The 17,494-nt window shown below is 34.8% G+C and overlaps 1 protein-coding gene across 1 annotated transcript in view; it reads right to left on the bottom strand.

Annotated features, from left to right (window-relative positions):
- Positions 1 to 784: 784 nt before the first annotated feature.
- Positions 785 to 17,494, bottom strand: part of TNFSF8 (TNF superfamily member 8) — a 40,008-nt gene continuing 23,298 nt past the window's right edge. The window contains exons 3-4 of the mRNA XM_074211745.1: positions 9,106 to 9,177; positions 785 to 4,853 (exon numbers count right to left, since the gene is read on the bottom strand). Of these exons, the coding sequence (XP_074067846.1) occupies positions 4,453 to 4,853; positions 9,106 to 9,177 (473 nt within the window). The 3' untranslated portion in view covers positions 785 to 4,452. The remainder of the gene's footprint in view (positions 4,854 to 9,105; positions 9,178 to 17,494) is intronic.

Raw genomic sequence — 17,494 nt, 5'->3', positions numbered from 1 at the left:
TGGGTTCAAATCTGGTCTCAGACACTTAATAATTACTTAGCTGTGTGACCTTGGGCAAGCCACTTAACCCCATTTGCCTTGCAACAACCTAAAAAAAATGTAACAAACTAGTAGTATCTAGGGAGTTTTAAGGAAGGAGGTATAAAGTTATTTTTCTTTCCCATGGGGCATTATTTAGTATACTACAAAAAAGCAGGGCATTGAAATTTAAAGGAAATTGATAATTGTATTTCTTCAGTAACTGAGCTCAGTCCCTAGTTAGCAAGAATAACTAGCTAAAATAAAAGCTGCCAGAGAGACTCTACCATATATCCCTACTTTGCTAATTCTGGTTTTGTTCCATCCTCTGGTATTCCAGGGTCTCTTCCTTCATTCACAGAATAGAATCTAGATTCTTCCTGCCCCTCCCTTCCTTAACAGAACTGTAAAGTTGATGTGAGATTATATTTCCCCAGGGTACCAAATTGACCAGTTATGACTTTGCTTGAACAAAAAAGCTATATATAAGACTGTCTTTTTGGCGAAATGACTATTATATTCAGGGGGAGTCCTGAAATGTCTTTTGACCACTCGTGATTATCTTATGATTTGATTATATCAAAGTACATCTGTAGATAGGAGGATTGACTTTGACTGGCTGAGTCCTAGATTCCATCTTCTTTTCATCCTTTTAACTAGAATAAAAGGGTCAGATTGTGTGTCCTGAAAAGATTCTAGAGGACAAAAGTCTCAGATGAGGATCCCGCTGATCATATGAATGTTTGTCTTCTGATCCAACAGCAGGGTCATAATGAGGTAGATATCAATGCCATATAAATATAATGTACTCAATTTTCAGGCAGATCAGGGACAAAGATCACATTGACAGGATTCATAGAAAATACTTTATGTCAGTCTTTCAGAAGCAGGGCACATTTTGCCCTTTTTCGGTTCATGGTCCAAAACAAACATCAACAAAAGATGAAATGAACGAGATGATGGCAAGGATACTTGTGTATGATCCTGAGGACCATCATAAGGTTTATTGTAAATAGGTAATATTGTGTTAATGAACATAAACTCTTGACTTAAGTAGCAGGTTTGATTTGAACATGTTATCAACCACATAAAGTTGTGACTTCAAATTGTATGACTGCGTGCATGCTGTTTTACTCTTTTCCATAAAATGAGGGGAATAGACTACATAATTTTTAAGGTTATTTCCTAGCCTGACCTTTTCTAGTCTGTATGCAATTAATCTGAAGAGTTTATTTAGATAGGGCCTGTTAAATTCATTCAACAAACATTTATGAAATGTTTATGTTCTTTGTTAATCACTTTGTTAAAACTTAATGGGAGTATAAAAGCACATAAAAATGGATTCCCTACCCTTCAAAGTGATTATATAGCAGATCTTCCAGGAAGACAGCATTAATTGAAATTTCAGGGGTTGTGGGAAGATTCTTTTGTCCCCAAATGTTCTATTGAATCTGATATTTCTAGCATTTTATATTCTTGACTAAAATCTTTGATCTTTGTTGAAATGTTACTCTATCTTGCGGGGGAGAATTTGGAGAGGACTCAGTACTGAAGGGACTATCTTGATAGGACAGTGAAGGAAGTTTGTATGAGGATATCAGGGTCAGAAGAAGAGAGGAAAATCAAAATTGGAGGGGAATTTCACAAAATGGAAAGACTGAGATCCAGACTGATAGACTTTATGGCCTTATATTTTCTTTATATTAGATCTCTGATTTTTTTTTATAAATAGCTGCCCACAGCAAACCCAGTGGACTCATTGGAATTCTGCAAGCTGAAGCTGGAGTCCCAGTAAATTATTCACAGAGAGGAAAGATATGTAGTTGGACCACATTGGCTTCTGGCAACAGTGTCTCTAGACTGCTGTCTGGAGTACCTTCCAACCCCCAATTTCCCTTTTCAGTCTCCTTTTACATGTTCCACTAGAACTGTGCTCCTTGAGGGCAGGGACTGTTTTTCTAGTTGTATTTACATTTCCAGTACATAGCATAGTATCTGGCACATTTTTGTTGTTCAGTTGATTCAGTCATGTCCAACTCTTCATCACCCCATTTGAGGTTTTCTTGGCAAATAAAAGAAATGATTTAATACTCCTGACAAATTAGCCTTCTCCAGCTAATTTTAAACACAGAGGAGAAAGTGAGACTGGTGACTTAGCACAACACCCCCTCACCCAAATCCAATTCACATGTATGTCATGCTATCATTTCCCTGATGTCAAGGTCCTCTTTGAGAATAATGAACAAACATTAATTATACACATGAGGAGCTGAAGTAAATAGAGAAGTGACTTGCCCAGGATCATATAGTTGGTTGAACTCAAAGCTTCCTGAATCCACACCTGATGCTTTTTGTACTCTACCACCTAGATGCCACCTAACACATAATAAGTAATAAATGTTTATTGATTGATTGGTTCTGCCCTCTGGGCTAACTAGAACAAATATAATCCCTCTTGCACTTTATAACCTTTCACTGGACAACTTGAAAAGTGATTCCAATCCTACTCTGTCTTTTCCAAGTTAAACATCTCAAATTCTTTCAACTGGTTCTCACATGACAAACTAAAGATATTCAGTTATCTTGGTTGCCCTTCCTTGGACAGTTTCACCTTTATCAATGTCCTTCATAAATGGTGGCACTACAAACTGAACATAATTATATAGATGTGATCTGATGACAACAGTATATATCAAACTTATCCCCTCCTTTTCCTAGTAGTTTGCTGCTCCCAGTGCAGTCCTAGGCCATATTAGTTTCTTTGGCTGCCAATTACAGAGTTGACACGTACTTTTTAGACAAACTTCCTCTAATCGTGCCTCTTTCATAATGTACTTTTGAGGTTGATTTTTTGAAACCTCAAAGAAATACTTAACATTTCTATTCAAACAAGAATTTACTAATTCTATTAATAAAGATTATTTACATATGTCACAAGATTCCTGACAACCCTAGGCATTTGAATCAAGTGACCCAAGTTTTCTTTCTGACTTTAATACTTAGTAGCCATGTGACTTTAGACAAATTAATTTTATTTCTCCAGATCTTGACTTTCTCTTTTGTCATAAGGATCAATTGAAATGAATGTGAAAGTGCTTAATAACCATAAATTGAAATGAGTAAGAAGAGTGGTTGCTAACTAATGTATTTAAGTGTTTACAGATTGTTGCTTAAGAGAAAAGTTGGGCTGGGGTCAGGGAGAGGGAGATAGAGTGATCAAAAGTTCAGGGGTGAGGGGCTGCTGAACACTGAAACAAAAAGCCCAAGGGAAGCCATGAAACTCTGAAATTCTGATGAAATCAGTGGAAGAGTAATTCTGGTTTACCAAACTTTAATTTGTGTTCTACAAGATAGGAATATACCTACTGTAGGAAGCCACTTCTCCTTGGGTTCTCTATCTAATCATATGCTTTTGACCAGATGTCTGGGTGCCAAAGAGAGAGTTGTTGCACTGAGGCTTTTGTAAAATTATCACAATCATTTTTGCCCCAAAACAACTAATGAAGTTAACTGTAGTCATTTAGGATTTTCTTCTGTTATCTTCTGATCACAATGATGGACCATTATTGTTACCCAGAATTAAGATTCCCCCAACATAATTACCTAACCCTGGATCTTATTGTTTTTCTGAGAAATACTTTCAGAAATTAGGATCAGGACAGATACTAAGGAGGTGATTGTCCAAGTCACATACAACTAATTCTCTTCCATCCAAAAGAGAAAGACTCCAGACATCTGTAGCAACAGCCATTTGCTTCTTCCATGACTGCCATGCAATATAGACACTGTCACAAGATGATGTTTAATAAACGTATGGCACTGCATGTTTTGAGATAGCAAGAGACAAATGCTTGAGTTTGTTGTGGGTTACTTTTAATTGGAATAAATATAGGTCTTAGTTAATAGTTTCCTGAGCATCTTATCTAATTAGTCTTTCTTTGAATCATCTCTTGTATTTAAATACATTTCCCCCATAATTCTATCAGCATCAGAATGGCCTGCTGTAGGGAATTCTCCCTAATGTGTATTTCAGATCTTATGATTCCCTGTCCAGTCCAAACATTTACTGTAATATTCAGTATCACCAAACCAGACTGAAGGTAGAGGTAGCCCAATCTTTCTTGTTTGGTTAATATTTCACTGATCTGGAGTTTTAGTTGTGGATGCTTGGTAAGTGTGATTGCTGTGAGACTGAAATTCCTATTGTTTCCCTTCTGAAAACACTTCCACCAAAAGCCCCTCTTTGGATCACAGAATGAGTGATGAATTATAGAGGGGTAGGCAAATATTTCACACTGTTTGGGGTTTTAATCTAATGATTAAAGATCTCCAATGAAAAGGCTTCTTTTTTTCTCTTTAGTCTATGAAAAAACTATAAATGATGTGTAGTATTAGTGAATGGTTTCTCTCCAAGGGTCAAAGGAGGTTGGTTGCTCAGTAACAATTTCTTGAATACTTGAAGGCTGCCAACACACTGTCAAGAGGAAGTGTATCTATATCCACATATTGGAATTCTTCAACCTTGATGGACACAGTACTGTTGACATCTAGATACTTCAGAAAGAACTGGGAGAGATTATTGTAGATTTTCTTTGTTCCTGTTTTTGATTCACACACAGTAACTATAGTTTGCTTCTTTGATTGGTTATTGACGAGAAGTTCCAACTTCAGGTCAATAGGTTTGTTTGGACAATCCTGCACAGTAAATTGCAACTGGCAATAGATAATGTACAAGCCTGGAGATTGGATGATCAGATTTCCATCATGATAACCAATGCCATTGAGGATGCCCTCTTTGTCCCAGTTCAGTTTGGAACTGTTTATTGACTTTGAAACTGAAAAGAGAAACAAAAAAATAGAATTGTTGTGAGCATTTGGGAAATAGTCTAGAATGATCTAATAAGAGTGTTTAATTAGAATAATCAAGGCATTGAGGATCTTTGAGAATACAGTCGTTATAGGATCTCTGTCAGAGATATCTAACTGACAAAGTGGATAGAACATTGGTATTAGACTCAAGAATCCTAAATTCAAATCCTATTTTTGATATTTACTTCCTGTGTGACTCTGGGCAAGGCACTTGACAACACTCTACTCCAATTTCTTCATTTGTAAAATGGAGATAGTAATAGTACTTACCTTTCAGGGCTGTGGTGAGGATTAAATGGAATAATATAAGTAAAGCACTTTGTAATATATTAATGCCAGCAGTTACTATTATTATTATTATTACTATGATGATGATTATTAATGAGGTATTTCAAAGACTCACTGGACCCTGAAATCTCAATTAGAAGTCATCTCAATGGCCATTCAGTTCAATCCATGCATTAAAAAAGTCCTTTCTAGAACACACCCATCATCAACCTGTCATTCTATCTTTGCTTGAAGTTCCATCTCTCTTCCTTCTGAGGGAGAACCCATGTCCTTCTGAAGCAGCTCATTTCTCCTTTGGATAGCTCTAGCTGTTAACATCTTCCTCTTGATATCAAGCCTACATTTGCCTCCTTACATCTTGTACTTATTACTTTTTATTTCACCCAATGGGGTTCAACAGATGAAGTGTAATATCAATTGTACCTGATAGTCTTTCAAATCCTGTAAATAGTTCTCATATCTTCTTTCCCTTTCCCAAGCTGAACACATCCAGTACCTGTGACTGATTCTCATGAGTCATGAAACTGAGGACCTTCACCATCCTACTTATCCTTCTAAGGACTATCACATGCACAATTTATCTTGTATGCTTCCAAAGCAAGAATTTGTAGCAATGAGTGGAAGTTTCATCTAATGGATTATAGTTTCATTGGATCCTAGATTTACAACTGAAAGGTAGCTAGAGGTTTTCAAATCTAATGCCTTCGTTTTCTAAATGAGGAAATTGAAATCTAAAGAAGAAACTTGCTCAAAGTTTCACAGGTAGTAAGTAGCAGAGCTGGAATTTCAACTACTTCTTCTTTGACTTCAAATGCAGCACAGTTTCCACTGTGCCACAGGCATGACATAGGGGAAAATCCTTTCTATTAATTAAATTTATTCCAAGATAGAATGGGCTCCTTCAGGAGATAATAAGTTCCTCTTTATTAACAATCTTCAGGTTGGATGGCCACTTTTCAGGGTTATTGTAGAAGGAATTCCAGTTTTTATTTAAATGCAATTTGATTGCTATTTTTTGTTTCTTATATCACCTACTGTTCTTAACACATCTCTGTCTTCTACTCTCAGCAATCTATTTCTTATAATAAAAAATAAAGATTAAAAAACAAAAATAATATAGTTTGGCAAGATAAAATATAAAAAATGTCTGCCATTGTATATACTGTTTCATAGCCCTCCACTTCTTTAAAGAAATGGAAGAGTCCTTATAATGCTTCTTTGGGGTCAAGTTTGGTTATTATAATTCCACAACATTCAGTTTCTATGTTTTATTGTTATTATTTCCATTTTTATTGCTGTAGTTATTGTATATATTATTTTCCTAATTTTAATTACTGAAGTATGACTTCCCATACTTCCCTGTATTTACCATTTCCCATAAAAGTGTTGATATTCTACTACATTAATCTATCATAATTTGTTTAGCCATTCTCCAAGCAATGAGCATTTATTGTTTTCAAATTCTTTGCAGTTATATCTGTATATACACTGTGTATCTATCTATATATTTATATATACATATATATGTGTGTGTGTGTGTGTGTGTGTGTGTATGGAACCTTTCTTTTTACCATTGATATATTCCCAGAAATGAAATCTCTGGATTAAAGGTCATGGACATGTTTAGTTATTTATGCAAATTACTTTCCAGAATGCTTAGACCCATTGAAACACTAAGAATGTGTTAATGTGTCTGTCTATCCATAACCATCTAACATTAACTATTATTTTTTATTATCTTTACCAATTTTCTGCATGTAGAGCTTTTAAACCTAAGAGCTATTTTGATTTGATATCATTATTTTGATATTTGATATTATGACTTGAAACATTCTTTCATATAGTCATGAATAGTCTGCTGGTCTTTTGAGAGTTGCTTATTCATATACTTTGACCACTTATCTTTTGGGGTATGATTTTTGGTCTTGTACTTTTTAGGAAGGTGATAAATTGGATACAGCATCAAGCTTGAATTCAAATCTGATCCTAGACAATTGCTAGTTGTGTGATCTTGGGCAAGTCACTTAACCCTGTTTGCCTCACTTTCCTCATTTGTAAAATGAACTGGAGAAGAAAAAGGCCAACTATTTCAGTATCTTCACCAAGACAATCCTAAATAGGGTTACAAAGAATCAGACACAAATACAATGATTATCAGAAATATTTGAATCAAGGATTTTTTCCTCAGTTAACAACTTTTATCTTATTCTTGTTAGATTATGTTCCTGCAGATACTTGTCAATTTGATATAATCATAGTAATCTATTTTAGTCTAGGTTGGACTAGATGATCTTTTGATTCTCTTTTGACTCTGACATTCTATAATTCTGTGTTACTGAGACTGACCTTGTTAAAACTAACCTTCAACAATAAAGTGACATCTACTTGAGTTCAAATGTGGCCTGAGAAACTTCCTAGCTGTGGACCTTGAACAAATCATTTAACCTCTTTGTTGCACATTACCTCCCAGGTCTGATATGAGGGTCAAAAAGTGTAATTTTTCTTTAAAAATACACATAACACAGTACCTGGCACATAATTGACATTATATCAATGCTAGTTGTAATAATAATAATAATTATCATTATTAAGTTATTTATTTTTCAAAACAAGCTAAAGATTAGTAGTTTTAACTGCTGATGCTGCTATATTGCTATTTTGCAATGGAAGGTAAAAAAGTTTTCTCTCTGATCTCTGAAGCAAGTCTTTTGCTAGGGGTAAGATTTAATTCACTGACAAAAGCAAATTAAAAAAGGAAAATATGATGACTGTGGTTAATGACAGAGACTTATGGCTAATGTTAGATTTCTTTTTCACTGAAGTGTTGGAATAGCAACACATTTTAGTGTTTCTTCCAAACACATGTCTCTTGACAGAAGCATCTAATAATATGAAAAAAGGTTTTGGGATTGTTCATTATGATGTCAATCAGAGAGGTCTAGCATGTATTTAATGTGTCTCATTAGTGCAAGTGATATCTAGAATCATTCTTTTATATGTCTAGTTTTAGTAACTGTGAGGGAGATTGTCAAAAGTGTCGTAAAATTCATTGATCCTTTGACTTGTATCTGGAACTCCTGCTCTCGCATATCTAGCCATATCTAAGCATACGTCACTTTATATCCTAACCATCTTTTTATCTGCTGCTCTACCACCACTATATATTTTATCTCTCCCAGACCTTTCCATACCCCTTCTCCTCTTTCCAGATTTGAAGCCATAATCAAACCAACAATATCTTTACATTTGGAAAGAATGTGCCAAATTCTTCTTTTCCACTTATCATCCCTGTGACTTTGCAAAATAAAACATAACTCCTTGGTTACCATTTCCTTTTATAGCGTGTTTTATCTTCCCTTAATAGAATGAAAGTTCCTTGATACAAGGGAGTATATTGCTTTTGTGTTCCCAGGTTCAGTATGGAATTGATATATATAATAAATTCTTAATCTTGATTGATCCCTCCCTCCCTCCTTCTTTTTTCCTCCCTCCCTCCCTCTCTTCCTTCCTTCCTTCCTTCCTTCCTTCCTTCCTTCCTTCCTTCCTTCCTTCCTTCCTTCCTTCCTTCCTTCCTTCCTTCCTTCCTTCCCTCCTTCCTACCTTCTTCCCTTCCTAGAATGATTTTGGTTATACAATTCCTAACTAGGTGATTCAGTGAATAGAGTTACAGGCTTGGAGTCAAGAAGACCTGTGTTCAAATTTGGCCTCAGATACTTATGAACTGATCCTGGGTAAGTCACTTAACTCTGTTTGCCTCGGTTCCTCATCTGTAAAATGAACTGGAAAAGGAAATGGCAAACTATTCTAGTATCTTTGCGAAGACAACCATAGATGGATCATGAAGAAATTGAGACTACTGAACAATAATAACCAGATTCAAGATTCTAAGGAGGACTTGGAGGATTATATAAATGGAACTCATTTACTGACCTTGTAGATATGCTGATGCTTCAGTCATTACAGGCTTCTTCAGGATCCTTAAGATGTCAGATGAGCAGTTTTCTAAAAGCCAAAATGAGAGAAACATCAATGTTTCATCTCAACTTTTGGGAACAGCAGACATATTTCTGGTAATCCTACATGGCCCTTGCTTTAGAATAATGATAATTTCCCCCCTGCTTTTAGGGTTTCAACCATTAACAATTTTTCAAAGACAGGGATGAATACCAAATTGTGACTGTATATATGAAGAGAGAGAAGGAAAAAGATGTTGTCAAGTTGGAGGGGAAGTTTCTCTTCAAAAGGAAAAGAGAAGGACTGCTATCATAAACAAGTATAGTAAGATAACCAAAGAAATGCAAAGTATTTAACATTTTATAAGGATAGGGAATTAACTTATCTTCATATCTCTTATTATCTTTCTTCATATCCCATATCTCCATATCCTTCATATCTCCTTTAAATTTCTTTACATCTTCAGTTGTTCTTTCATCTTATATTTCAGTTTCTAAAGAGGTAAATGGTGCATTTCTTTTCTGAGGCTAACCTCTTTTCATGGCATTTTCCCAGGTTTTCTCTAGCTGTTTCCTCTCTGTCTCTGACTATGTTACTGCCTCTGTCTCTCTGTTCTCTCTCTCTCTGTTCTCTCTCTCTCTCTCTCTCTCTCTCTCTCTCTGTCTCTCTCTCCCTGTCTCTTTTCATCCTCTCCTTCCCTCTTCCTTCTCCCTTCTCCTCTCTCTCTCTCTTTCTCCCTCTTCCTCTCCCTTCCTTAACCCACCTTTCTCCTTTTTATTCTCTCCTTACTTACTGGCTTCTTCCTGCCTGCCCACAGACATGCTCAGGTCTTCCTTATTCCTAGAAAACAAATTCCTACTGCCTTTGATCCTTCAATCATTTTAAACAATCATCTTATACCATTTTCCCTTGTATTGATAGAAATTATTCTTCATACTTTTTACCTGCATTTTCTCATCATTCAAGGGATTCAGACCTCATCACCTTATTGAATTTGCTTTCTCAAAGACTATCACTGTTCTTTAAAAATTGCTTATACTATTGAGTCACTTCTCAATATGCACTCACAAACAGAACCCACTCTTGTAATGGAGAAAAATAGGTAAGTAAAAACAACTCACATGGTAATCACGTCAGATAGCGTTTGACACCTATATCTCTTACTTCTTTACACACAGTTTATCTCCTCAACTGTTCGTGACATTTTGCTTTATTAGAATTTGATTCATATATTGATTTACATCATCATACTCATTATATTTATTGTTCTCTACTTCTGCTTTATTGACTCTGTACTAGTTCATAAAAGAATTCACAATATTCCTCTGATTTTTCAGTCATAATTTCTTATAGCATCACATTATTCCATTATATTAACATATCAAATTTTATTTCATTCTTCTCCAAATTATGAGTTCCCACTTTATTTTCTGTTTTTCACACTACAAAAGAGCCTGGAGTATGCTGAATCCAGATTGTGAGAGCTGATTATTAAATTTTCATTGTGAATATTTGTAGCTCAGAAATTGGCTAAAAATTAAGACTTGGGTTATTACTCAATGTCTAGATGTAAGTGATGAAGAAGATGTTAATTAGGTACATTAAACTTAAAAGTGTGTCATGAAGCATCTAGGTAGTATAGTGCATAAAGCTCCCACCAGAGACTCAGGAAGATCTGAGCTCCAAACTGTACTCAGATCTTCTTACTAGCTGTGCGACCTTGGGCGATTCACTTAATTCTGATTACCTCTAACCAAAAACATCCAAAAGCATTTCATGCATATAGTTTCCCCAGAAAATCAGTTCTTCATATATTCATAATATTTACCAGCAAAAATTATCAGCTTTGAATATTTTGGTAGTGATAAATCTGTCTTTGTTCTTGGGATATGTTCCCAGTTTTGTAGTTACTAGATCAAAGGGTCAGAAAAATCTAGTGATTTTTCTCAGATTAAATTGAAATGCTTTCTAGAAGGGGATCCAAATTATAGCTGCACTAAAAGTATATTAGAAAATATAGTATATATATATATATATTATATTGTCAGCAATACTCTAGTGTTGATTATTTCCATATTTGTCACTTTAATTTGTGAAAGTGAAGACACATCTTACTATTAGCAATTAATAATCCCTATTAGCAATTTGGAGCATTTAATATCATTTATAGCTCACATTTCTTCTTTTGAAAATTGTATTACCATATACTCTGATCTCTTACCTATTGGGGATGGCTATTTGACTTATATTATTGGGTGAATAACATATCTTAGATAAAAGATTTTTATGTATATGTTATTAACTCTGCTATGTGACCATTTAGTCAAACTTCATGTGCAACTTTGATTATCTGAAATCAATAATCTTTGGTGGCCTCTATCAGTAACTACTTTTCTTTTAAGCTACTCAGCATATTAATTCCAGTTACAGGTATTTTACCAAGGAAGGTTTATCTTTCCTATCAATGCAAAAATATACTATCTCAGATGCAGTAGCATTGTGCTCTGTTTTACTAGGTGAAGAATAGATATTTAAGATCATTCTCTTCTTTTGAAGTCATTTAAGACTTTCAGATAATATAGAATGGTATTAGTAGGATGTTGATGGGGATAGAGGTGATGGTATACTATCAGCAGAGCGGGGAGGACAATTATTTTATAACATATAAAAAAAGTTTAATTAGGATCAGCCATCCTTGGAATTGTCCTTAAGCTTACTGAAGTTAGTTAATTCAGTACTTCTCAATAAATGCCATCTTGCAATTAAAGTGCTGATGACCAAACCAATATCTGGGCTTCCCTAGCTTTTAGCTATTAATAGCACTTATTTAAAATGCTAGTTTCTCTCCCTTCCCTTCTCTCCCTTCTCTCCCTTCTTCTCCTCCCTTCCATTCAGTTTTGATTCCTCATCTTCAATCAGATTGTGATTTCAAATTCCACTCCATAATTCTCCATCAACTCTTAACTTAAATAATACTCTTTTATGGCACTCATTTCTGAGAAATAATCACTTTCTTTTCCTTTTCCTTATTTCTATCCTTTAGTTATTCTGAATTTTATTTTCTCATTTCTTTTTAATCTTGACAAGTCATTCATGAGATATTTTTCTTCTTTATTTTTCTTCTTTCAATATTATAATTTTCCTAATTTTTTGTGGTTTTCTTTTGTGTATAATTCCATGAAATATTAACTCAAGAAAGGTGTAATGTGGTATTGAGAAGTTAGTCTATATTCTGAGTCAGGAGGTCTGATCCTATCCCCTAGCTTTATCATGAGTACTCATCCCTCCCAATGTTCCTCTTCCTCCATCCCACCATGTTCTCTCTTCATGACTAGGGGATAATACATGTCTATTTTCTCTCCTGAGGTGAGAGGCCACGTTGAGAAGCACAATCTTTATTCAGAGTAAGCATTCTTCAAGAAATCCCAATGTGTCCATTCACCCCAATGTCACCTATTATAAGGCATTTATCTCTCTTCTACCTCCTCCCACCATGGAAACATATTCCAATGACACCATTTCCTTTCCCCTTTTAAGGTATGATCAGTCTTTCATTTCCTGCCTCTGATCCCTTTTTCTCCATTGTTTTTACCTGATTCTAACAACATCTCATATATTTTGAGAGTGAAAAATTATCCAGTTTTTATGTATACATTTGGGATTGAAGGAATTTTTTTTTCTTTAACTCCTGCCTCTCCCCATCTGTTGCTTTCCCTTTGAGTAGCTTACTATTATGCTATCACCCTACTCCACATTGAAAAGATTGATTTACTTATAGGAGAACATGGTTTATCATTCATAAACTATTAAATTAATTCTTCTCCCTTCCTTTCTCCTGACTCTTTTGGTTCCTTTAAATTTTTTTCCCATTGTATTCTTTTACTTATTTTAGGCAATGGGGTTAATCAACTTGTCCAAGGTCACACAGTTAGGTAATTATTAAGTGTGTGAGGTCAAATTTGAACTCAGGACCTCCTGACTCCAGGGCCAGGGCTCTATCCATTGTACTACCTACCTGCCTCCTCCTTATATTCTTTTATTCCTTAAATAATTTATCTTTCCTTTTTCTTTAAACCTTCAGTAGCTTATAAAAATAGAGTTTTGTAATGATCAGGAAAATCAGTTAACTGATTGTTTTAGTCTTTTCTTGACAATAGTACTTTCTGCCTTTAGGCTACTTCTTTCTTTTTTTTTGTAATAAAAATCAGCTAGCAGCAATGTATAAATCACTGGACCTCGAATCAGGAGGACCTGATTCAAGTCCAACCTCAAGTCACCTCGACACGTACTAACTGTGTGACCTTGGACAAGTTACTAAACCCTCACATCTAGGGCCATCTCCAGTCATCTTGATTCATATCTAATCACTGGATCCAGATAGACTCTGGAGGAGAAAATGAGACTGGTGACTTAGCACAGCATTCCCTCTCACTCAAATCCAATTCACATGTATGTCATGACATCATCTCCCTGATCTCTTGATCTTCCTTGAAAATGAAGGACAAATATCATCATCATCATCATCATCATCATCATCATCAGTATTTGAAAATTAAATACTCTCTGGTTCTTTTTTTGAAGGTTCATATTTAGAGCTTTGATTTGATAAATAGGTTGGTTCATCATTGAAATATTTTATTTTGGGGGGGGTGGATCCTGTGATTCTTTACTTTTTCAGCTATTCTATATCTCTGATTTATTGTTGATTTGAAGTAATCCTGATCTATTACATCTGACTTATTTCAGAATTGAAGGTTTTTTCCTGGTCATTTGCAAAATTTGTTATTTAGTGCTGAAAATGTAAAGCTTGGGGCAGCTAAATGGTACAGTGGATAGAGTACTAGCCCTGGAATCAGGAGGACCTGGGTTCAAATTCAGCCTCAGATACTTAATAACTGCCTAGCTGCGGCCTTGGGCAAGTCACTTAACTCCATTGCCTTAAATTAAAAAAAAGAAAATGTAAAAATTATTGACAATATGCCTTGAAATTTTCCTCTGTTGACAACCAATCAGTTCTATCAGTTAGTACTTTGATCATTGTTTTCAAAACTTCTAAGCAGTTTTCTTGAATTATTTCTTGAGTATGGTAGGTAGACTTTTAAATTTATTATTCCTATTACCTTTTGGAATCAAAGTTTAGCAGGTCATTAATAAGCCAGAAAGTACCTGGAGAAAAGACATTTAGTGTGGTGAGGGTTGTTGAGTTTATGTCAAGAGAAGATTGAAATACTATTTCTTAGAGAAGAGGAGAGATTTTTCTTTTGGTGGGGGGAAGATATAATAGGTGTTTTTCAAACATTTAAGGTCTCAAGTGGAATTAGGTATTGGATTTATTAGTCTTGACTCTGGGAGATAGAATTGGAATGAAGTTGCTGAGAGGATAAATTAGACTTGATATATAAAGAAAAACTTAATTTGAGCTCTTCTGAGAAGAATGGGATACTTCTAAACTTATTGTATTTTTTCTCACTGGATATCCTCAAGCAGAGGTTGGAGGCCCACTTGGATGTAAAATAGAAATTCTTATTCAGGTAGGAATTAGATGAGATGACTTTAAATGTCTCTTTCAATTGTGAGTTTCTGTGAATTCTGTGAGATAATGACTTTTGGGAATGATAGGATAAAATAAAGATTCTTGTTGTTCTTGTTCATGTTCTTGTTCTTGAAGTTCACTTGCTTTGATTTTCATGTGTTCTTTTATAATCATGGTCATCAACTTTTCTTCCACCAATTTTTCTTTGCCTTTTTATTAAATTCCAGATCTGTCATTCTGTTTTTCAGAATTATTATTTTGCTGATATTTTCCTTTGTATTTTAAGTCATCTATTTTGTTTATTTTCCTCCTACCTCTGTCTTTTAGAATCCTTGGTTTCCATCAAGACTCAGTCCCATCTTCTTCAGCAATCTTTTCTCATTTCTTCCAGAATGCAGTGACTTTCTCTTATCTTGTTTCTACTTTGTATGTATATTGTATATGCATGTTATTTTTCCTCTTAAAATGTAAACTCTTTTATGACAGGAATTATTATTATTTTACTTTTTCTTCCTACTTCTTACACTTTTAGTATATGTTTAATAAATGCTTGTTGACTGATGAGTTAAAAACTCCAATTTCAGACCCAAATTATAATATAACAAAATATATATTGTCCTGGAGTTTCTTACTAGTTTTTCTGTGTTCTCTGTGGGATCCTCTAAATTTTTCATCTTCCTTTTGGGGGAGGGCAACTCATTTTCTTTTAAAGTACAATATTTATTCTCTGCTTTGTGACCTTTCCTTGGAGGGGAATTTGTAGTCATTTTTCTTTTCATTTTTATGAGTCTTAAGGTTAGTTTATCTATTTGTGGGTGGGGTGCAGCCAGATCTTTTAGTTTTTCAGACTATAAAGTCTGTGTAGTATAGTATAGTATAGTATAGTATAGTATAGTATAGTATAGTATAGTATAGTATAGTATAGTATAGTATAGTAAGTGTTAGTTGATTTGATTGGAATTGAATTCCTAGGAGTTTTTATGAGGTTTACCTCCTCAATGTTTGGTTCCTCCACCTTCCTCTATTGTGGCAACTGTTTTCTTGCACAAAACTACAAGTTTGGTGGTTCAGCCTCTTTTATGGACAGGTTTGGGGATCTGGCTTGGTTCCTGCCATATAGACATTCCATTAGGACATGACTGGACACAGCTAGAGTTTTAGGTCCTTTCCCCTCAGATATAGAAGCCACTTCCCCTCAGCTTTGCAATACCATTTTCCCTTCTCTCTTTTCTGATCTTCCACAACCCCTTTCTGTTGCAATACTGGGCAAGACTACTGATTTTCACTTCTTGGTTGAGGATTCCCTGCTAGAAGGACAGGAATAGAGTTAGAGGAAGAAGGGAATAGTTTAGGTGATTAATACTTTTAGGTAGCTTGGGATTTTGCTGCTGACTTGGAAGGGACTGAAGGGACTGAAGGGACATATTTTGTCTCTTTTTATTGACGACACATTTTTAATTATTATTGCTATTGCTGTTCAATCATTTCAGTCATTTTCAGTTTGGTTTCTTGACAAAGATGCTAGAGTGGTTTGCCATTTCTTTCTTCCTTTTTTAATTGATGCTTTATTTTTTCCAAATATTTGATATGAAGGTTTTTCTACAACCATCCATATGCATATGTATATTTTTAAGTTACAAAATTACCTTCCACCTTCCCTTCCCACCCCCCTCCCCTCAGTGGCTGCCTTTCTTTTGCACATTTGAGGAGACAAACAAGCTAACTTGCCCAGGGTCACACAGCCATTAAGTACCTGAGGCCAGATTTGAACTCAGGGAGATGGGTGATTCCAGTTCAGACATTCTGTACCACCAAATCTGTTAAATTTCTTTTTTCTTGAGAAGATTGAAAGTAGAGAAGCTATGCTAAAATAAATGCCACCATCTTGCCAAGCATATTAACATTTGTTTTTCAACTGCTATATTTTTTGGCTTTTTTCCTGTTTTCATTTTTTCTTGATGCCTGTGACTTTTGAAAATTTAACTGTTATTTTTAGAAGTTCTATCCTTTTTAAAAAATTTTCATGACATTATCTTTCCTGTTCTTTTTTATACTTGATTGTTCTTTCTCAATCTCTTTTGCTGAATCATTATCTATCTTCTCCCTTATCCAGTTACATAGCAGTGCACTTCTAGGTTGGTGATCTTGTCTTCTCTGGGTTCATTGATTTATTTCCATATATCCAGTCATAACCTTTCCCCTGAACTCCAATACCACCTCACCTGCCAAACATGTCCACTTGGAGGTCTCATTAGCCAACTGAAGTGCCTCATATCTAAAACTAAACTCATCATCTTTGTCACTAAATCTATCCTTTTTCCAAAATTCCCTATTTCTGGTGAGGATACCACTTTCAGAGTTTTCCTAAACTCATATTTCCCCTACTTCCCTATCCAATTGGTTTCTAAATCCTTTTGATTCTAACTTTACAACCTCACTCACATATGTCCGTTCCTTTCCACTATTCTCCTTTGCGTCTTCATCAAATTTAATTGTCTTTATTTCAGTACATTCATCCTAACAATAGAAAGTAAATTCCTTGAGGGCAGTACATTTTTTATCTTTATATTTTAGTATTTTACCCTTGTCTTGAAAATGCTAGGTTACAAATGTACATTTGTGGAACTGACAACAACAAAAGCTTCTATACCTTTGTCTTAATAGACTTATTCTTGAAGTTCTTGAACCTGGGATATACTAATGGCATTAACATAATTTTATTATATTATTGTATTTAGTTTAATGAAATTTGAAGAAATTACTTAACTTTCTTGAGCCTCAGATTCCTTTCGTTTCTAATTTTTGCTGATTTAGATGTTTGTGTTTTAATGG

Source organism: Macrotis lagotis, chromosome 1, assembly GCF_037893015.1.
Source record: "Macrotis lagotis isolate mMagLag1 chromosome 1, bilby.v1.9.chrom.fasta, whole genome shotgun sequence".
NCBI classification, from domain to species: domain Eukaryota; kingdom Metazoa; phylum Chordata; class Mammalia; order Peramelemorphia; family Peramelidae; genus Macrotis; species Macrotis lagotis.
Note: the sequence above shows the minus strand (reverse complement) of the source record. Positions and strands in the feature narration are given on the sequence as shown.